Source organism: Anomaloglossus baeobatrachus, chromosome 3, assembly GCF_048569485.1.
Source record: "Anomaloglossus baeobatrachus isolate aAnoBae1 chromosome 3, aAnoBae1.hap1, whole genome shotgun sequence".
In the NCBI taxonomy this organism is placed as follows: domain Eukaryota; kingdom Metazoa; phylum Chordata; class Amphibia; order Anura; family Aromobatidae; genus Anomaloglossus; species Anomaloglossus baeobatrachus.
In genome coordinates this window covers 342,504,554-342,528,153 of record NC_134355.1, presented here as the reverse complement: position 1 = coordinate 342,528,153, position 23,600 = coordinate 342,504,554, and the positions used below count along the sequence as shown (strand labels likewise).

The following is a 23,600-nucleotide window of genomic DNA, read 5'->3' as shown; positions in this document are numbered from 1 at the left end:
CTGTTAAGAGACATGCTTACTCACCTAAAGCGGTGGCTCCGGTGATGGTTGATGAGGTGGGCGGCGCTGTTCTCCGGGACCGGCGCCTCCTCTTTCGGCCATCTTGCTCCTCTGTCTTCTGAAGCCTGTGTGCATGACGAGTCCACATCATACACACTTGCCGGCACTGAGGTCCTGCGCAGGCGCACTACAATACCGTACTTTGCTCTGCCCTGAGCAAAGCAGATCAAAGTGCGCCTGCGCAGGACCTCAGTGCAGGCGAGTGTGTATGACGTGGATGCGTCATGCACACAGGCTTCAGAAGACAGAGGAGCAAGATGGCTAAAAGAGGAAGGCGCCGGTCCTGGAGAAAAGCGCCGCCCATCTGGCCAACCAGCACCGCAGCGACCAGTTTAGGTGAGTAAAGTATTTTTTTTATGTTCTACAGTGAGGCCTGCACTCTTATATACATAAGAGCAGTGTCGGACTGGCTACCGGAGGAATCTCCAGTAATTCCAGGCCTGGATTCATGAACCTGCATAGCACTCCGGGACTCTCACCTGAGCTCCAGAGTGCAGCCTACACTGTACCGCAAGCGCCGAGTGATTGATTTGCCGGCGATTGCGGTTCAGTTCATGACAGCTGCAGACAGGCCGGGCTGATCTCCGGTGCTCTAACCTAAACTCCGGATTGCAGCCCGGCCTTTTCGCAGCTGTCATGAACTTAATGCGCTGCGGCTTATAATCCGGTGTGCCTTATATATGGACCTAGGTGCCATAGCAGGCTCTAATTGCTAATGCACCTTATAATCCGGTGCACCTTATGGTCCGAAAAATACGGTAAATAAAAAAAAAAAAATCGTGAAATTGCACTTTTTTTGCAATTTCACTGCACTTTTTTTTTTTCGTTTTCCAGTACACTAAGTGGCAGAATGAATGGTGTCATTCAAAAGTACAAATCGTCCCGTAAAAAAAAAAAAAAACCAAGTACTCATATGGTTATAGTTAGCCATTAAAAGGTATAACAAGATTATAATTTTGTTTCTCTCACTGAGAACATTCAATAATCATATGGTTATATTGATGGAAAAATAAAAAAGTTATGTCTCTTGGAAGAAAAGAAGGAAAAGATGAAAACGGAAAATTGCTGGGTGGTAAAGGGGTTAAGAGGAGCATGTCTCTTAATTAATCAAGAGCATCTGACAAGTGGCATGGGACTCCACATGAGCTTCACCACAAGTCTTATTTCAGTCGGGGCCTGGAGTAAAAATTGTTGTGTAAGGATGTGACTAGCAGAGGTTTGTCTTGTTTCTGTCCCATGAATATATTGTAAGAATGCCAAAACTTGCACGTTGCACCAACATGTTGCAACAATTGAAAGCTTTTTATGCCAGAATTGGTGTAAAATCTTTTGATGAACTGGGCCCTAAATATGGTATTACTGCAATGATTCATTTCAGTTTTGCATTAAACAAAAGTGACCTACCTGACCAATGCCCAACCAATCTGCGAGATCTCTGGCATTTGCAAGAGCAGTTGATAAACCAACAACTCGCACGGTCTTCTCTGTATGTGAAGAGATAAAGTTAGTCCGCGACACAATGACTTCCAACACTGGTCCTCTCTCATCCCCTAAAAATAAGAAAACACAGCAGTATAAGAATAGTCCAAGGAAATCTAAAGTTGTTGATACATTGCTTCCAGGACTACTCACCAAGCAAATGGATTTCATCAATGATTAAAATGGAAACCTTCTGCACGTAACTTCTGTTCTGCCAACTCCTACTTACACCATCCCACTTTTCCGGGGTAGTGACGATTAGGTCGGCTTCTGCAATGGCTCTCATATCAGGAGTGACATCTCCGGTCAGCTCTACAACTCTGTCAATGGGAAAATGTGTGCTTAGCTCAGTAATGATCAAACACTCTCCGAAGTTATTATTATTCTAGTCAAATATCTTCCAGGATCAGCATTGCTATGAAGAAAGTCTAGATATGCTGATGTCATTGAATCCCACATCAATCCAGTGAATCGGTTTCCAATTAATCCCACAACTGATCTGTGTAGGCTTATGGCTCCTCTGCTATAAATGGTGTCACTATGCCTCAAATAAACTGTAACAGTAGGGCAAGTATGAACATAATAGAAACAAATCATTATTACTATAATTAATGTTTATTTTTCCAGTTCTGCTATGAGTATTATGAAGGGAAAGTAAAATAGTTACCTATTAAAGGGAACCTGTCAGGTGTAATATGCACCCAGCACCACGAGCAGTTCAGGGTGTATATTGCCAATCCCTGCCTAACCGTCCCTGTATCTAAAATATTAAGCTGGATACTAATTAATTGTATGTAGACCCACAGACGGTATATATAAAAAATTCCTGTGCAAATCAGGATACACTTCCTCATGTCATAGCCCCAGAATCTATATGCACACGTGAGACAAGTGCGCCCGCAATTTTGGCAGAACCCATGATGCTGAATCTATGGGAGACACAGTTATTGAGAATATTATATACTCCCCCTGATGAGTGAAGGTGTTGACGAAACGCGTCGGGAGTAACCTTACGGATCTGCACATGGTGCTATGACAGGAGGAAGTGTATCCTGATTTGCACATGAATTTTTGATCCCTAAAAACAGGAGGATGGTGGCGACCATAAAAGGAGAAGGTCGATCATGAATGAATACCCTGTGATGGGAATCACTAGATGAGCCTATTTTGGTGAGATCTTTCCATATCCTTAATATGAACTGTCATAACTTTAAAATGATGTTCAGAGGTTCTGGCTGGTAAATACTAGGTCTTACCATGTCAGAAAAAATATATAAAGAAATCCCGGTTTTTACGTTTGGGGGGGCGGTTCCCCTCATGGCTTAGTATGGGATTTTGATATTGTTGTGAATACTGCTATTCACAGGGATTGTTTCCATTGTGCTGTATATGTATGCTGGGCCCTTTTGATATCTGGTGTGACCCAACATACATGTCAATTTTTATGTTCACGTTTTTATGTGACTTTTGTCACTTTTAATGTTCACGTCATTAAAAGTTAAGGAGTCTTTGTGCCAACTTTTGGACATTTGCAGGTCTCCTTGACCCAAATTTTGCTTATTATATACGTCCCTGTATCTAGTAACATACATAAAGAGATCTTTAGAAAAAGTATTTCTAAAGATCCTTTATGATATAAAGTCCCCAGCACTTCCGGTTATGCGCACAAGACCTCTCTGAAGCTGGGATGCGTACACCCGGCTTCATAGTGCGCATGACGAGAAGGGCGGTGACTTCTGTCATGCGGACTGACTCTAAGCCCGGCGTCTGAGAGGTAGTGACAACGGACACAGGAACGCGCGTCATCACCAATGATGCTGCGCAATAAGCATTGAATAACATTTTAGCACGCCCCTGTGGTCATGCTAACATGCTAAGAGGGCGGAATGAGCGCAGGAACTAACACCCTTGTGACTAGTCCCTGCACTCATTAGCATATCATAAAGGATCTTTATAAATATTTTTTCTACAGTATAATGTGGGCTGATGGTGGCTCATTGGTTAGCACTGCAGTCTTACAGCGCTGGGGTCCTGGGTTCGAATCCCACCAAGGACAACATCTGCAAGGAGTTTGTATGTTCTCCCCATGTTTGCGTGGGTTTCCTCCAGGTACTCCACTTTCCTCCCACACTCCAAAGACATGCAGATAGGGAATTTAGATTGTGAGCCCCTATGGGGACAGTGTTCCTGATGTATGTAAAGCGCTACGGAATATGTTAGCGCTATATAAAAATGAAGATTTATTTATTTTTAAAATCTCTATCTATTCTAGTGTATACAGAGACGGTTAGGCAGGGATTAGCAATATGCACCCAGAACTGCTCGTGGTTCTGGGAGCATATTGCACCTGACAGGTTCCCTTTGAAGTGTAACCGCCATTTAAATTTTTACTTAACTCAATAGTGTACATGAAAATAAGCAGAGTGTAATATATCTTATCTGCTTCTTTCTCTGCCAGAATTGATCAGTCATTATCAAAATTCTCAATTCTGAGGTAAAATCTGTATTTAGTGAAGACTTTCCCATTACTGAGATAGAAGAGGACAGCTGTTACTGATAAGAATCTCTGTAGATAGAAGAGGGAGAAGGAGTGGAGCTCTGCCTCCATCTCCTTCCTCTTCCTCAATCTTCTCCCTCTGCATCCATCTCCTTCCTCTAGCTCCTCCCTCTGCCTCCAGCTCCTCCCTCTCCTCCCTCTGCCTCCATCTCCTCCCTCTGCCTAAATCTCCTCCCTCTGCCTAAATCTCCTCCCTCTGCCTCCATCTCCTCCCTCTAACTCCATCTCCTCCCTCTGACTCCATCTCTTCCATTTCCTCCCTCTGCCTCCATCTCCTCCTCCTGCCTCCATCTCCTCCCTCTGCCTTCATCTCCTCCCTCTGCCTCCTTCTCCTCCCTCTGCCTCCTTCTCCTCCCTCTGCCTCCTTCTCCTCCCTCTGCCTCCTTCTCCTCCCTGTGCGTCCATCTCGTCCCTGTGCGTCCATCTCGTCCCTGTGCCTCTAGCTCCCCCCTGTGCCTCTAGCTCCCCTCTGTGCCTCTAGCTCCCCCCTGTGCCTCTAGCTCCCCCCTGTGCCTCTAGCTCCCCCCCTGTGCCTCCAGCTCCCCCTGTGCCTCCACGGCTCCTCCTTCTACCTCCATCTCCTCCCTTTGCCTCCATCTCCTCCCTTTGCCTCCATCTCCTCCCTTTGCCTCCATCTCCTCCCTTTGCCTCCATCTCCTCCCTTTGCCTCCATCTCCTCCCTTTGCCTCCATCTCCTCCCTTTGCCTCCATCTCCTCCCTTTGCCTCCATCTCCTCCCTCTGCCTCCAGTTCCTCCCTCTAGCTTTTCACTCTGCCTCCATCTCCTCCTTCTAGCTTTTCCCTCTGCCTTTATCTCCTCCCTCTGCCTCCATCTCCTCCCTCTGCCTTCATCTCCTCCCTCTGCCTCCATCTCCTCCCTCTGCCTCCATCTCCTCCCTCTGCCTCCATCTCCTCCCTCTGCCTCCATCTCCTCCCTCTAGCTTTTCCCTCTGCCTTTATCTCCTCCCTCTGCCTCCATCTCCTCAATCTGCCTCCATCTCCTCCCTCTGCCTCCATCTCCTCCCTCTGCCTCCATCTCCTCCCTCTGCCTCCATCTCCTCCCTCTGCCTCCATCTCCTCCCTCTGCCTAAATCTCCTCCCTCTGCCTAAATCTCCTCCCTCTGCCTAAATCTCCTCCCTCTGCCTCCATCTCCTCCCTCTAACTCCATCTCCTCCCTCTGACTCCATCTCCTCCATTTCCTCCCTCTGCCTCCATCTCCTCCTCCTGCCTCCATCTCCTCCCTCTGCCTTCATCTCCTCCCTCTGCCTCCTTCTCCTCCCTCTGCCTCCTTCTCCTCCCTCTGCCTCCTTCTCCTCCCTGTGCGTCCATCTCGTCCCTGTGCGTCCATCTCGTCCCTGTGCCTCTAGCTCCCCCCTGTGCCTCTAGCTCCCCTCTGTGCCTCTAGCTCCCCCCTGTGCCTCTAGCTCCCCCCTGTGCCTCTAGCTCCCCCCCTGTGCCTCCAGCTTCCCCTGTGCCTCCACGGCTCCTCCTTCTACCTCCATCTCCTCCCTTTGCCTCCATCTCCTCCCTTTGCCTCCATCTCCTCCCTTTGCCTCCATCTCCTCCCTTTGCCTCCATCTCCTCCCTTTGCCTCCATCTCCTCCCTTTGCCTCCATCTCCTCCCTTTGCCTCCATCTCCTCCCTTTGCCTCCATCTCCTCCCTTTGCCTCCATCTCCTCCCTTTGCCTCCATCTCCTCCCTTTGCCTCCATCTCCTCCCTCTGCCTCCAGTTCCTCCCTCTAGCTTTTCACTCTGCCTCCATCTCCTCCTTCTAGCTTTTCCCTCTGCCTTTATCTCCTCCCTCTGCCTCCATCTCCTCCCTCTGCCTTCATCTCCTCCCTCTGCCTCCATCTCCTCCCTCTGCCTCCATCTCCTCCCTCTGCCTCCATCTCCTCCCTCTGCCTCCATCTCCTCCCTCTAGCTTTTCCCTCTGCCTTTATCTCCTCCCTCTGCCTCCATCTCCTCCCTCTGCCTCCATCTCCTCCCTCTGCCTCCATCTCCTCCCTCTGCCTCCATCTCCTCCCTCTGCCTCCATCTCCTCCCTCTGCCTCCATCTCCTCCCTCTAGCTTTTCCCTCTGCCTTTATCTCCTCCCTCTGCCTCCAGCTCCTCCCTCTGCCTCCAGCTACTGCCTCTGCCTCCAGCTCCTGCCTCTGCCTCCAGCTCCTGCCTCTGCCTCCAGCTCCTGCCTCTGCCTCCAGCTCCTGCCTCTGCCTCCAGCTCCTCCCTCTGCCGTCATCATAGAATCTCATCAGGAACAGTTGTCATCTTCTATCTCAGTGATGGGAGATGGGAAAGTCTTCACTGAATACAGATTTTACCTCAGAATTAAGAATTTTGACTGATCAATTCTGGAAGAGAAAGAAGCCGATTTCTCTGATAAGAAATGTTACACATTTACTTATTTTCATGTGCACTATTGATTTAGGAAATAAAAATTAAAATTGACGGTTATGCTTTAAGCAGTTTGGAGACATAATTATTAATTAAATGTCATAAATAGAAATGCGCAAACACAAGGTGAAGTGTTTGGACTGAACATAGAGTTTACAAAAAAAACAGTTCTACTTTGCAGTTCTGATGCTTTACGTATGCAAGCCACTCATGCGAGCATCACTGTGCTCAGGTATGCTCGGTGCTCAGACCTGTTCAAGCTGCTTGCAGTGATTGAACGTCTTCTACTGGGCATAACAACAGTGTGATCGGATGTAGTGTGAACGTGCCAAAGAAAAAAAATGGAAAAACCCGCCCATCTTCCCCCAGAAATGATCTGTTTATGGCTGGCTGCATGTGGGCGGAGATCCGAACTGCCCAATTAGTGTCTTCCATTGAGATTCAGGTCAAGTCCAGATCCCAAACTGAACTTTATCAAAAGACCAGCTGCACCCGCCAAACCGAACTTCAACGGGTTGGCTCATCTCTAATCAGGATTCAATGGTAAAAAGTCCAAATTTCCTTCGAAACCATTACTATGGGAGCTTTGTGCCATTATCCTGCGGTAGAACCCATTTGTTTAACTCAAATGTAATGTTCTTACACTTTGTAGAACATTTCCATCAAAATACTCATTGTCCATAATTAGAATGCCATTAACTTTATGTGATACATTTGTGAGAGGTGGAAAAAGTTGCTTTTTTAATATGCTTTCCATAAATAAATCTGCTTCACTGGGTGTCATCATGCACTTGTATGTACAGTGTAAAAATGTGGCTGCAGCCACCAGCCGTCAGACACTCATCACTTCCATTAGACACTCATCGCCTGTTCTGTGGTTAGGAGATAAACAGTTATGGCAGGCCAGCTCCTTGAATGACCTGATACTTACTTTTTGCCAAGTTTTTCTTCAATCCGCACCTTCCAGTCCTCCATTCTCTCACGAACTAGGGCCTTCAACGGAGCTATATAGACCGCCTATAAATGCAAAATAAATGAGAAATGCTTAAGCGGTTTTATATTTATGTGTCAAGCAGTAGGATATGGGATATACCCTGTACAGGGACTTCAGAGAATGCATTACATGTCCTAGAAATCAATACATACAATACTGCATACCATACAACCTACTGATTTATGATAGTAATGCGGAGTAACAGAACAAACTACTAATTAAATGAGCCACAGTTCTGTCTAAAACTGGGCCAGAATTCTTGTGTACATGCCATATTCATCAATTATCAAGGGTTTTAGACATGTTTTACACCTTAAATGGAATCTGTCACCAGGTTTTTGCTATGTAAGCTGAGAACAGCATGATGTAGGGAAAGAGACCATGATTCTAGCGATATGTCATTTGCTGGCCTACATGATGTCACTTTGAATCAATCACCAAAGCCCTGTTAGACCCTGCTCACACCACTGATTGACAGCTTTCTGTGTAAACTGTGCATAAGCAGAAAGATTGTACTCAATATTAGGGACAGGGTTACACAGAGCAGTTGACTAGAAGGCATGGAGCAGCAAATCCTATAGTGATAATTTCTTGATGATAAAACCACTGATTTTTTTGAAGAAACTGTACACAGTCAAGTAAGTGACACATAGCTGGAATCAGGATGTCTACCCCTACATCATGGCTTTCCAATTATATCAGTGTCCATAAAAGACAATGTTGCTAAAGGTGTTTGTAAAATACACCAAATTCATTTAAGATGTGTTTTTTTGGCTTAAATACGATTTTAAACGTAAAACAAACCAAAATGGGGTGTGAGATGAACATGAATTATCATACAACATGAGCCACCATGATAATTTTGGACCATGTAAAGACTATCTAAGTTTACGCTATTACACAGGATTAGTATATCTGCCCCATATAATATCATTTTACACTTGGCCGTCAGTTTATTTCTGACCTTGGATGTTGGATACTTGTTGAAGACTCTGAAGATGGCCAGCTCTGCAGCTACGGTTTTCCCAGAACCTGTTGGAGCCCCAAGTAGAACGTTTGTGTCCGTGTGGTACAGAGTATGAAAGATCTGCGTCTGAACGGGGTTGAAATGCGTAAACTTGTAAAGAACTTCATATTCTCTGTGACCCAAGGCAGTGACTGGCAAAGGCTGCAAATCCAGCAATTCTGAAACAAAAGTATCCGAAATGAGAGCATCAGTTTACTTTTCATGAGGTGAAACAAATGTGTACATGAGGCACTAACATCAAACCATCAAATAAACAGCACCAGCAACAAATGTCAGCTACATGAGATTAAAAATTGTACTATTAAGCATGTAAGCAAGAGAGCATGGCCCTCACTGGCACATGTGCAGCAGCTAAAACAGCATTTGATATGGGGGATCTGTCACCAGGATTGTGCTACCTCATCTAAGAGCAGCATAATGTAGGAGCAGATGCCCTGATCCCAGCGATGTGCAATTTGGATAAAATCAGTTTTATTTGCCAGGTCTCTGAATACTGAGAACTGAATAACCCCGCCCTCATCACGGATTGGCAGCTTTCTGTGTATGCTGTGCATAGGCAAAAATCTGCCAATTATTGTTTGGAGGTGGGGGTTATAAAGTGCTGATGAATATGGATTACTACATGGTAACAGGTTTACTAGTGTGCTAGGTATCATCTCCTGCTTATACAACATTAATTATATAAAAAAATCTCTTAAGCAGACCAGTAAGTGACATCAGTGGAATCAGGGTCTCTCCTCCTACGTTAAGCTGTCCTCACGTGACGTGACAGAAATCTAATGACGGATCTCTTTTAAGCATCTAAGCACTAGCAAACTCCCGTGCTTGTTTTACCTGCTACTAGTCTAAGTAAAGAACATTATATTACACAGGTGAGTGCTATCATTACTCTGCCATTATTGTTTGCTGATTATATGCAGATATATGAATGCTTTTATCATCTCCCCGATGGGGTATACTGCTGAAGATGACCTGTTACTACTATACTGTCCTAGGAGCGATTTATGCTTTTATTAATATAAGGGATAATAATTTGGTCAAGTATACCACTGCATCCCTATTTTCCTACCTGCGTATTACTTGGGTAATACAATCTTTCCTATTGTTGAGAAGTAATCTGACAGCAATAATTATAAAGATAACTTGTTATCATCTATCTTTCCACTGAATTGCTCACACCACTACTACTAATGCCTGCTTTACACATTGCAATTTCGCATACGATATCGTATGCGATTTGCAACGCCCCATCGTATGTGTGGCACATTCAATTTGTTGAACATGACGCACAAACGATTAACCCCCGTCAGACGTACTTACCCGTCCATACGACCTCGATGTGGGCGGCGAACGTCCACTTCCTGGAGTGGGAGGGACGTTCGGCGTCACATCAACGTCACGCAGCAACCCGCCAATAGAAGCGGAGGGGCAGAGATGAGTGGGACGTAAACATCCCGCCCACCTCTTTCCTTCCGCATCGCTGGGCGGGAGCTGCGGGACGCAGGTAAGATCTGTTCAATGTTCCCGGGGTCTCACACACTGCGATGTGTGCTGCCTCGGGAACATTGAACAACCTGACATGCAATTCGTCAGGATTCAACGACGTGTATGCGATGAACGTTTTAACGTTCAATCGCAATCGCACGTACAGTCACACACTACAATGTACCTTACGATGCCGGATGTTCGTCACTTACAACGTGACCCCGCCGACACATCGTAAGATACATTGTAGCGTGTAAAGCCGGCTTAATACTACACGTCGGGGAGTTCAAGCCATACGTTGTGCTATACATTATTTCATTAAATCAAAAACTACTAAGGAAACATCAGTGTATTGGAATAATTTGTAAATTACAGATCTCCCCCATTGACCCTGATCTCTCTCAGTTTCGACAAGAATCTTTAGAATTGTGAACCAATGGCAAACAATGTTGTTTGCGATCAGTGAAACGACGGGTCACAATATTTCTATGGCTGGAAAAACTATGTATTGCATGTATACGACGCTGATTTATCCGGTACAATAAATTCCTACCTGTGTGTGGAGGATGCCTCTCCGGCAATATAAGATGTTGGAAGTTTATGATGCACACGGCTTCAGCTCCCAGCCAGCGATCAGAAACGGCTCTGATATAGTATTGGGAGGGCAATGGTTCAAAGATGGGTATTGTAAAGACGAGAAATTGCTGTTCTTTCAGGACAACCTGTTGGAACGTAAATGACAATGAGCAGTCCCAGCTATTAAAGGGTCTGTCAGCTCTCCTGACACATCGGTTTTAGTAAATACTTTCATCTGAATTGTGGAATATATTGGCACTATAGAAAACGAGAAATTACAATTCTGGAGTATCCTTTAAAGAAATCTGTTTTGCTGTTCCTCTGGAGATACATTTATTGAATGTTCTCAGTGAGAGGAACAAAATTATAATCTTGTGATACCTTTTAATGGCTAACTAAAATAAAATACATTTTTCAACTGGCTAACACGGTACCAAAACCTTTTCACTTGTAACTAAAAATGGAGGATACCAGAATATACCGCACAACTATGGAACTAAAAGATCACTTTATTTTATTTTAGTTAGCCATTAAAAGTATCACAAGATTATAATTTTGTTCCTCTCACTGAGAACATTCAATAATTCTTCAACTGGCTAACACGGTACCAAAACCTTTTCACTTGTATCTGGAAATACACAAATACTTTGAGCATCTTTTTTAGAACTCTGTTCCTCATGTAAACATACAGTCACTCTGATAACAGTTACTATTATTAATGAGGCCCTACACACTCTCAACATTGTCCGATTGTATAGAGACACACTGTTGGCAAGGAGAGACACACTGTTGGCGAGGAGATTTGTAATCCACAGTTGTCAATATATTCACATATGCACAGGAATACTGAAGGAACCACACAATACAAAGGTTGAAGAAACAATACTTGAGAATTAATGTTATAGTTCATCTCTGATAGACATGGCAGGAAAAATGACCATTGCTCTTTTTATATTAACAACTAAAAGCAACAGAATATAAATTTAAGGTAATTTAGAAGTGGGTTATTAGAATAATTTACCAAAACATTTACAACGTTTGGGAAGGATCCCATGACTGTTGTAGTTTCTTCTTATATACAGTATAATATCCCTGCCTAGTTGAGCCATGGATCCTAAAACCCATGGTGAATATTTGCTGTTGCCAATGTAAGTACAATGTTCAAACAAAAATAAGTGATTGATGGCATTCATCCAAGCTGCAAAACTTGGAAATTTGACATTTGACATTTTTTTTTTACAATTTGTGGTTACCAAATTTCTAGCTTTAAAAAAAAAAACAAAAAACATTCAAGACACCCTACACCTTCTGCACTACACCTGTGCTGAAATCCATGGAAGACAAGTAACCCTGTATAGCCACAAAACATTTTATCAATAGATCACAGCTGAAAAGTTGGCATGCTATAAGCTATAGGAAGGTACCTGTTTCTTTTGAAGTAGAAAGTATTCTGAATGATAAATATGGTCATTGGTAGGATCTTCAACCCAAATCCACCAAGGTTCGCTAACACTTCCATGCACCTAGGGGACAAAATGAAAAGTTGAAGGCAAAGGTAGAAAAGTTGCCCAAACAATTCCAGGTTTATTGGTCACATGCACAGTACCGGACTAATGATGATGTATGTCAGTAATTAAGTATAACTGCCCATTAATGAGTAGTGGAAACCTATATCCATGCTAGTACACCATTGGTATTATTAGACTTTCCAAATTTATCTTTATATTAGCTGTATTTTTGTTTTTACAGGGCTCAAAATGCATAGGGTAGTTATGGAGTTAAAGAGGAGCTGTCAATAGGTCAAAAGTAGCCAATTTTTGCACTTATTTTATTCCCACGTTTCTGCTCAGTGTGTCATTTTTGTTTTTACTTTTCAATCTGAAATAGGATTCTAGAAATATTGGCCTTTTCATTTAGAGATTATTTATATGATCTTTACCAAAGGGCTGGTGCTCACAGAATTCTCTGGGACACGTCTTTAGGCTGCTCCTCATCAATTCCCAGTAAGCACCACCCCCTTTTCAAGACTATAAAAACTGACATTGAATAAAAAGGTTCTTATCCCTATAACAGTACAGCAGATTAAAAAAAAAGGAGCTGCGGTAATAAAAAAAAAAGCAAAAATGTTGAAATGTTCTCTAAAATTTTTTAAATTTAGCCCTCAGCAATCGTCCAAGAGGAAGTGCCGAAGATTTAGCCCTCAACAGCCGCCCAAGGGGAAGTGCCAAAGATTTAGCCCTCAACAACCGCCCAAGAGGAACTGCCAAAGATTTAGCCTGCAGCAATAGCCCAAGAGGTACTGCCAAAGGTTTAGCCTGCAGCAGCTGCCCAAGAGGAAGTGCCGAAGATTTAGCCCTCAACAGCTGCCCAAGAGGAACTGCCAAAGATTTAGCCTGCAGCAACAGCCCAAGAGGTACTGCCGAAGGTTTAGCCTGCAGCAGCCGCCCAAGAGGAACTGCCAAAGATTTAGCCCTCAGCAGCCGCCCAAGAGGAATTGCCAAAGATTTAGCCCACAGCAGCCGCTGAAGAGGAAGTGCCGAAGATTTAGCCCGCAGCAGCCGCCCAAGAGGAAGTGCTGAAGATTTAGCCTGCAGTAGTCGCCCAAGAGGAACTGCCAAAGATTTAGCCCTCAGCAGCTGCCCAAGAGAAAGTGCTGAAGATTTAGCACACAGCAGCCACCCAAGAGGAAGTACTGAAGATTTAGCCCACAGCAGCCGCCCAAGAGGAAGTGCTGAAGATTTAGCCCACAGCAGCCGCCCAAGAGGAACTGACGAAGCGGTCACAGCGGTGGCTCGGTATTCTCAGGCTGGGGAGGGCGAGGAGCAGGGTTAATGTCCCACCCCCTCGAGTATCAGCCCGCAGCTGCCCCGGGACTGTCGCATCCATTATGGGGCAGTCCCGGAGTGTCCCCAGCTCTTCCAGATGCGGTGGCTATCCAGGTAATAATGAGTTGATCGACGCCATTTAAGCCCAGGTTTGATCATGGCAGCGTCTATGTGACAGCTGACATGATCAACCCGTAAGTAAAGTGAAAAAAAACACACACCGAAAAATCCTTTATTTTAAATAAAACACAAAAAAGCCCCTGGTTCACCCCTTTATTAACCCCCCTGAAACACACAGCTCCAGCGTAATCCACGTCCTGCGATGCTTACATCAAGCCGCGACTGACACTGCTGAATGCAGCCTCGCAACGAGACAGCAGAGGTAACCACAGGGCATTTCCCACGGCCGGTAATGTGAACACACATTACCGCTCGGGAGAAATGCAGCGTGTGCTCACAGGGACTCCATCTATCTATCTATCCTTCTATCTATTCTTCTATCTGTCTTCTATTCTTCTGTCTATTTATCTATTTATCTGTCTGCTATCTATCTCAGAAGGAAATTACTTTTTTTCTTTCTTCAATGTGCTTTATTGCATTAAATGCATTAAAGCACATGTACCAAACCCGCATGCGGCAAAACCGCGGCAATACTGTGAACAATACCGCGGTAAAACCGCAGCAAACTGCATGCAGTTTTCGGGTGCGATTTGCCGCAGTTTTTTACCGCGGCTGCGGTAATCTTTCAGACCCTGCGGAATTTTCTTAAGAAAATTCCGTTTTCCAGTGCACACAGGGCCTAAGGCTCGGATTTGGTAGGAAAAAAAAAGAAAGTGAATATCGTTTTTGAATATGTAACTTGACGCTATAGTCGGGTGATATGCTAACAATTCTATATGAAATTTCAGTTTTACAAGACTTTCTAGAAAAAGTCAAGCTACCAAAGGTCTTTTTATTATCTACTCTAAAAGTGGCGAGACACTTTTAGCAGTTGTAGTCCAAGTACTTGTTTGAACAGAGTGGAATAAGCCACTATGATAAACCTCTACCTCTATCAGGAGGCAATCTCCTTTGAGAACAGGGGATCGGGCATATTGAAATTCAACATGTGTAATTCTTTTTTTATCCCTGACATGTACTTTGCCAACCATCGTATACACATTAAATCAATTGTTGTTCCTGTAAATCAATTAAAAAACGTGTCTCAGATCTTATTTTTTTTAGCATATGTTTTTGTACTTTTTTTTTTTTTTTTTAAGAATCCCACAACTCTTCTATAGCTCTTGACTTAAAGGGCTATTCCCATCTCCAAGATCCTACCCCAGTAACAGGTGTAATAATAATAATATTAGCAAATATATCCAATTAGAAATATAGTGTAGCTCTCCTGATTAGCTATGATGCTCACCTCATGTGAAGAGCATTAAAGTAACTTAGGTATCCATGATAACAACCACTAGCACCTAACTTACTGTCACTATATGAGTGATCGTAACCATGGATACCTAAGCTACTGTAATGCCCTGCACATAAGGTAAGTGTCAAAGCTAAGAAGAAGAACTATACTTCATTTCTAAATGGAGGTATTAACCAATATTATTATTATTACTACACTAAATACATATTGGGATATGATTTTGGAGATGGGAATAACCCTTTAATTCTCTCACCTGAATCCCCTATATACATGCATGCTTGGCTGACTATGTAGGTGTTTTCAATAGAAAGAGAAAACTAAGTTGCTGGCAGACATCTCTGCCGGTAGCATGACTACTGGGAGAAAAGAAGTTCAACAAGCTCAATTCTTGTACCTTTCCCAGTACTGGTGGTTGGGGGAGGGTTGGGAGGCCCATCATAGACATTAAAAGACTGGCCAGTCATCCTGGATTTTATGGCTTGGGGAGAGTTGGAAGGCCCACCATAGACCTTAAATTGATGGCCAGTCCCACTGGATTCTGTGGGCTTGGGGAAAGTTGGGAGGCCCATCATAGACATTAAATGGCTGGCCAGTCCCACTGGATTCTGTGGGCTTGGCAGATTTTGTTTTCCTATTTGGTAGGGGCTGGTCTTCTCATCACAGATAATGATGGAATATTGCTTGGACATGTCAATGCCTACTGATCAGTGGAGATCAGAGCCCAACTATTGAGACTTCCACAAATCCCATGAGTGAAGGGACCAAAACTGGTTTAGTGGGACTCTTGGCTTCCAACTTTCCTAGGACCTGCAACATACTTCCATTTAAATGACATAAATGTTACCCTATGTGAGAAATTCAATCATTTCCATAGAGATGCAGCACTAATACTATGAATAAGATACCATTCAGGCTAATCAGTCACATGCGCTTGATTTCCATCATACTAATGTTTTATGTACTGATATCCTAATCACTAAACCCGAGATTTCCTAAGTAATGCTATACTTCATTCAGTGCACAATAAAACCATGCTCTTTCTTTATCACTATTCTGGAAAATGCGCCCATTTATCAAATTGTGGTGCTTTATATTTCTCACTTAAATCTAGAGAATTTCCAATATCTTCTAGGAAAGAAAACTCCCTGCTCACACCGATATAATCTGCAATGTTACTTAGAAACGCCGTGATTATCTTGTTTCCTTAAAACTAGATGGGATAAATAAATGTACAAGCAGGTTCAGTCAGAAAAAAAATGAGATTAATTGCCAGCTAGATCCTATCCAACAACAATTCATTTCCCTCATTTATTGTGTCGCCTGAGCGATGCTCTGTATTATGAGATAAATGAAGATTACTTCATAAAACTTAAATCAACATTTATAGTATTTCTCACTCAACGGTGACATGGAGGTAACTAATGTACTATGCAAGCAGAAATCTCCCCATGTAATGGGGAAAATACATTCAAATACATTCAGCCCTAGCTTTGGGACTTAACCGTGGGCTTAGCACAGTAACTTTTGGAAATTAACTTTCACGGAAAAACGAATCTGGCTGGATGGTCCTAGAGATGTAAAACCAGACAGGATAATGAACGCGGAACACATAAAGGCTGCATTGGAGATAAAGAGCGAGGGGGTGTTGACCTGGTGAACTGTTTGGGTCACCACATACTGGGTGACCGAGTGCGTCCCATCGTGTTCAGTCTATGTTTTACAAAAGATTGGCAAGTCAGTGAGCTGACCTAAAGGTTAAATCCAACAGCAGGCATTAATGAGCTTTGTACTACAGCTGAACATGACAAAACTGTAACCACCTCATCACTCGGGGAGACATTATCTTCCCTTTGTTTCCTTTTTCAGCCTTGTTATTTTTCTATCATGTTCCAATAATGAATTAAACATCTGTTTAGTTGAATTACATAATGAATTTAAAGGCATTAATCTGGTACATCTATCATGGTCATCGCTCAAAACGAGTCAAACTCGGAGCCTTCAAGTCCTCAAGCCCACAGTATCAACTGAATATATATATATATATATATATATATATATATATATATAATCTAATAAACTAGGCTAGATCATTGTGTCTTTTTAGAATAAATAATTTTATTAATGTATTTTGTTATAAGAAATAAATATAAAATGTTTGTGTGTGTGTGGATATAGGTGTGTGTGTATATATATATATATATATATATATATATATATATATATATATATATATATATGTGTGTGTGTAGATATATATGTATATATATACACACACACACACACATACTTATGTATAGAGAGATCTCTCTCTCTCTATAATATATATATACATATATATATATATACACACATTATATATATATATATATATATATATATATATATATATAACACACAGTATATATGGTATATATCCATACGTATACACAAACATTTTATATTTATTTCTTATAACAAAATACATTAATAAAATTATTTATTCTAAAAAGACACAATGATCTAGCCTGGTTTATTAGATTATATATACACAATCTTACACTCTAGAGATTAAATTAAATTCACCAATACAATCGCACAAAAGTATTTATATTTTTCAAGAGAAAAACAATTAAAAACAACAAAGACATAGGTAGAAGAAAAAAAGGTGGGGAAACAGGGATATGTGGTGTAACAGCATTACGGGAGATATCACATATACTGTATTTACAATAATAGATATAATAAATGAAATTAAAAAATGTATATTACTTATAAAAATAGCTGATCTAAGGCCTGAGGCAGATAACCGTATTTTCGGTCAGAGTGTGGTCCGACAAAAACATCACATCATAGTTGGATCAATTTTATTAAATGAGGTCATGCACATAGTTGATTTTTTCCTCGGACCGAGTCCAACCAAGGTAAAATTTGCCTCCGAAAATCAGATCCACACTTGGCCATACAAGTCTATGGGTGCATATAAAAAAATCGGAACATACTCGGATGACATCTAACTGCGGTCCGATTTTTATGGATTGACAGAATGGAGAAGATGGAGAATTTTTTATTTAAATTCTTCTCCACATCCGAGAAAAATGGACCCTACTCTGATCAGAGTCTGATTAGTATAATCAAGACGTTTTTCTACGATGGAGAAAATACGGCCCTAGCCTTATTGCGTATATGTATGTATAGGGATTTCTAAGAAAATGTGGATCTAAAAAAGAAAAATTACTATTAAAAAACTAGTAAGGGAATAGCAGCAAATAATGGTTAGATAATAGTGATGAAATGGAATATATTAGATACTTATCCATGAAGGCACAGTGGCCATTAAAAAACAAGAAGGAGCATAGCAACAAATAATCGTTAGGTAACAATTATGTCTACAGAGATATAAAAATGTAATATATTGGATTACATACAGATTAATGACAGCACAGCGACACAGCTCCTGCTTCCTAACCTCCCACTCCAACGTGTGTTGCGCAGTTCGCTTGTTCAGGGAGTGGTGAGACAGGTGACATATACACAAACATATGTGTAGAAATATATACACATTCCCATATATAAGATTTATTTATTAGAATAAAATAGTGAAATTATGGATTCTAAAAAGACAACATAATCTAGTCTAGTTTATGAGTTTGTTTGTTGCATACCATGTGAAATAATATTTTAGTTATTTTCCCAATGCTGACAGATTGACACAAAATTGTAGTTATCTCATATATAGATTAAAGAGAAGAATACATTAAAAAAAAAAAAACTTCTAATGCAATTTAAAATTTATGAATTTTCTGGAGTGTTTGAGCAATTTTAATTTTTAATTTATGGAGTTTATATACAGGAATAGCTGTCAATTCTTAAGGGTTTGTGCACGCAATCAGGACTCGCTGTGTCCTGGAAGTGGCAGGTTCTGACCTGCGGGACCATGCGTCTCCTCCGCAGAAGAACGCAGAGACCACAGCTGCTTGTACCCACGATCAGGGTTCAGTGCGCTGTGGTCTCTCGCTTGTGTTCTCCCAATGGAGGACACTTGTAACTCTGCAGCAAACAACTGACATACTGCAGTGCGGAAAGCCGCACCTCAAATTAGTGTTTGCTGCGGGAAAAATAAGCACCATGGGCACGGGATTTCTAGAAACCCCATCCAAGGTGCTTGTACTGTACAACACAGCGTTTTGGACGTAGCGGAAGCATCCTGCGTCCAAAATGCCGTGAACACAAAGTGTGGACTCAAGTCCTGCCACTTGACTCTTGCATGGCAACTGAACCTGGGCAGTTTTCAACTCTGCAGCTGGCATACTCTGCACCTCTGGATTTACTAGGCCTTGATGCAATGTAACACTGGGTGAGGCTTACTCACTGGACCTCATGTGACTTCAAGATGTTCATCACGAGGTGACATCATGCGGCCTAATAAACTTTAAAGATTTCTATGACTGCTGGGTCAAACAAACTGGCGGCAGAAAAGAAGACTACTCTGTTTCGGCGTCTATGAAGGACCAGAATGGACACTGGAATAAGGAAGAGCAAACCTTATTGTTCAACTCTAGTGACCAATAAAGCCAGTTATTGTCTGCAGCATTCCATGGGTAGTGGTGGCGTCATTGCTGTGGGCATGATAAATAAGTGTATAGTGTTTTTTTATTATTTTATAGTCTGTCATCCCATTTTTTTCAGATTTCAGAAAACCCCCTCAACCCATATGTTTATTTTCAGTAACGGAATTAGAAGAGATTCTATCTTGTAACAGAAAAGTATACATTAAAAGGAAACAGAGGTGAAGTGTACGGACTGGAAAATTGTGACACAAGACAACATCTTTATTTACTATATACAGAAGTGATGGTATTACCTGATCACTCCACTTAAAGTCTGGATTGATACTTAATCGAACCCTAAGAACTGTGCGGGTAATTGGTTGGATAGACGCTTCCATTGTAATGGATGGAATTTGATGGACGCACTGTTTCACCTTTAGCCCAATGTTCACATGATGCAACATGTGACCTAAAAAGGTACAATAGGTTAAAAACGTTTGCATATACAGGCACACTAATGCAATCAGACTTGTAAATCAGCTTTTAGACGAGCATATTACAGCTTGCACGCTTTGCATTGTGGTGTACAAATGACTGACTTTTATGACCCGGCATGTTCTAATGTTTTGTAATACTTAACTGGAATTAGTACAGTGCGGCTTTAGTATTAGGAACTCTGAATAATAAGTGTTAACCCAATCAAGGATTTCCACACGCCAAAGTTAAAAATAGCTACCAAATAATGGATACATTGAAATGGCAATATTCATGCACATTTATGATATGGATTTTACCTGTTTTCTAATTTATCCAAACAAATTAGGTAAATCTGGAACGTACAACAGGCATTTCATTATATAGAACCCAATCAGAATTACTAAAGGGAACCTTTCAGGGGCAGGGGGACACATGTTTTCCTCCCATCCCATGTATATCATATTGTCTCTCAAAAATAAATATCATATTATTCTTTAGTATCTATTGGTAATCATTAGGGATGATCGAATACCCTAATATTCGCTTCACCGAATACCCGACGAATACGTCACCACTATTCGACCATTCGCGAATATTCGACACCCAATGTAAGTCTATGGGAAACCAGAACAATTTCACGTTGGAGGTAACGGCGAGCTGTGGTGACTGGGGAAAAGGCAGAAACAGTACGGGTACAGACTCTCTCTCTTACCAGTAGAATTGTAAGCAGTACGGGCACAGTCTCTCTCTCTCGTAGTTTTATTCGTTGGATACCGAATGTTGCGAATAGCCCGTTATCCGTCGGATACCGAATAGTGGAGAATACATTCACTCATCCCAAGTAATCAACTCTAGAAAGTCTGAGGATATTCCACTAAGGCCATGTACACACCTTGAAGATTTACTGTGCGGAGTCCGAACCACAAATCCGAAGCACTTTACAGTACAATACAAGCAAATGTGTTTTTCAAAAGCAAAGTTACATGTTGCAGAAAAAAGTCCCACAAAAGTGAAGGCATGGAGCGGATTGAAAATCTGATTATGCGCATTTTCATTGCGAGTTTTCACTTTATTCAATGCTAACTAAATGGAAAATGGAAAATACGGAGCCAAATCTGAGAAATCCGCAAGTGTTACTTACGGACAATGTTTTAGATTTGTCGCAGATTTAGGTGTGGATATGTAGTCAAATCCGTAGTGGAGATTTTATGCAATGAAAGAACATAGCCTTACGACTACAATACTATACTAGTACTTTTGCAGACTGGGGCTATAGACATTGACTCGAGAGGTCTACATGAGAAAATAATTTGCCTCTGGTGATGGTGGTTCAAAGTTGGTTCGATAGATCTTTATGGATCTATGACTCACTAATTTCCCACCAAAATATCTAATACTATGTAAAGCTTACATTTCCAGGGAAAAGACTGCTTGGGTCAACACTAGAAGTAATTACTAAATAATTGTAATGAAAAACTCTAATTACAGTGGAGTCTTGTAAGTCAAACAAGTATACAAAATTTGGTTGACCAATTCATTTTGATGCAAAGATGTAAGAAGCAGAGATTCCCATATGTTTGGGGAAATCTACATTGGTATCTAGAGTGAAACGTAGAACATTGGAGAAACAGATTTATTTTGGGACGAAGGATAAAACAATGTTTGAATTGGCCTGGTATGGTTTAATGAGATTTGGATTTTAGAATACTTAAGTTATATGGCCAAGAAGAATTTTTTGTTCTTTAGTTACAATACTAGAATGAGGACAGTAAAAAGTGAATAATGCACAGAAGAGAATATATCATAGTGCTATGGGAGAAGGTTCTTTGGAAAGAAAAAAGCATAACAGAAAAAAGTCAGTTACAGATTGAAAAATGCCAAGTATGGCAAATTTTGATTTTTAAGGATGGGGTTCTTCACCGGTTGAGACAAGCTATACTTAGGTGATAACTTAATTATGGGTGGGTGTCAAACACTGGATCCCGAACTGATTGGCAGATTTACATGTATTAAAAAATGTTCTTCAAGTCAGACGGTCGACCAGCGCTCCAGTCATCGCATCGGGGGTTGCCAAAAAAAAGTCGAGTACAGCGTTTCCCAGCTTCATAAGGAATGAATAGAGATGCAGAGAGAGATGCAGAGAGAGTACAGACACTGCAACTCCGTTCTGCCTTGCGTAAAAAGTGGTACTGATAATATAGAGAATGTTCTGTTAGTGGATACATACTATATTGGGTTTAGAATATAAATGTCATGGCAAAAAAAAAAAAAAAATGTTGCTGACCCTTCATAATATATTTATGACTACATATATACTCATATAGCATAAAAAAGCATAAGACATTGTATATATTGGGGAGGTAATAGGTAATATCCTCTTCCAAATATATTGGTGCCAATGCATGATATTAGTGTGTAGCGTACTAAATGATACACAATTTATTATTTATTCATTTTACCAATCTCATCTTTCCTCATATCCTTCAGTTTATCGATGGTTAGTTTCTTCTCCTCCAGCTTTGATAGCACAGAAGGTGGAAGAATCGAGAATTGCCTAAGGGGGCTCGCCCAGCCCCAGAGACGCTTGTCAATGACTTTGCTAAGGTTTAGAAGTCTGTAAGTCATGGCTGGCCATCTTTTTCTGAGGGCTATCTCAAAAAGAGCTCTTACAATTCGTGCAGCATTCTGGGGAAAAAAACCAAACAAACAAATGTCAATGCATACAAACAACTCCTTAACAGAACGTAGATGTTTTTGATTTTTATATCAGTATAAAATACTTCTAGAAAGGATTGCCAGAAAAAAATATCATTTAAAAAATTCCAATAAGATTCAATGTATTTTTGAATATTTAGCGATTATAATATTACCTGTGCAACATATGCCGAATCAGAGATCAGGGAAAAATTGTCAATTTCTCCACGTCCAATATACGTTTGAAGAATGATGTTTACTTTTCCATAGCCATTTTCCACTCCACCGGCAACCGGCAGTTCACAATAACTATCAATTAAGTGCTCTAATTCTTCACTCTCTTCTTCACGAACCTGCCATAGAAAAATAACACATTAAATATGAAGCATAAAAAAAGCTATAAAAGGCGTAATAGGTGAGAAACTGTGGCAACCAATTAAGGTTACTTTCACTTCCAGAGCAATGAGTTGTTAATGGCACACATTTTTAAAGTCGTGTATCTGTTGTTAACCCTCTAAAAAGCTTGGTGGTAATCCATTTGTCTATGGTAGATGAAGCCGGCAAGGTTTTAGAAGGCCAGTCATATGAATCCGAATGTGATAACAACAAGATGGGATGTTAGTACGTGAAGAGGAGAATGATGACACTGGAGACTTCAAAAGAGGCAGCGGAAGCTACTGATTGATGATTAGCACTGTTGCTCAGCAGTCCTGGGTTTTTGTATATTCTCCCCGTGTTTGTGTGGGTTTCCTCCATGTACTCAAAAGGTATACAGATAGGGCATATAGATTATGAGCCCTGATGGGGACAGTGATAATGTCTTTAAATTGCTGTAGAATTTTCTGCAGGCCCTGGACCAATGAAAGCATACATTGTTTATCAAAGTGTGTATATGTGTCATAGTGTGTCAATGTATGTGGTTATTGTAGATATGTGTTATACTGTGTGCATGTGTAAGGATGTATAGGTCAAGGTGTTTCACCATGTATATTTGTCTGTGAGTGAGTGTGTGTGTTTGTGTATTTGTGTAAATTTGTACGTTACAGTAGGCTCAGACTAAGTTCAAACAGGAGGATAAAAGGGGTTTAAC

The 23,600-nt window shown here is 41.5% G+C and overlaps 1 protein-coding gene across 2 annotated transcripts in view; it reads right to left on the bottom strand.

Annotated features, from left to right (window-relative positions):
* ASCC3 (activating signal cointegrator 1 complex subunit 3) overlaps positions 1 to 23,600 on the bottom strand; it is an 812,216-nt gene that overhangs the window by 177,139 nt on the left and 611,477 nt on the right. For both annotated transcript variants that reach the window (XM_075340095.1, XM_075340096.1), the window contains exons 20-28: positions 22,687 to 22,863; positions 22,276 to 22,501; positions 19,654 to 19,808; positions 11,996 to 12,094; positions 10,549 to 10,717; positions 8,448 to 8,668; positions 7,421 to 7,506; positions 1,693 to 1,859; positions 1,465 to 1,610 (exon numbers count right to left, since the gene is read on the bottom strand). In XM_075340095.1, coding sequence (XP_075196210.1) covers positions 1,465 to 1,610; positions 1,693 to 1,859; positions 7,421 to 7,506; positions 8,448 to 8,668; positions 10,549 to 10,717; positions 11,996 to 12,094; positions 19,654 to 19,808; positions 22,276 to 22,501; positions 22,687 to 22,863 — 1,446 coding nt within the window. The remainder of the gene's footprint in view (positions 1 to 1,464; positions 1,611 to 1,692; positions 1,860 to 7,420; positions 7,507 to 8,447; positions 8,669 to 10,548; positions 10,718 to 11,995; positions 12,095 to 19,653; positions 19,809 to 22,275; positions 22,502 to 22,686; positions 22,864 to 23,600) is intronic.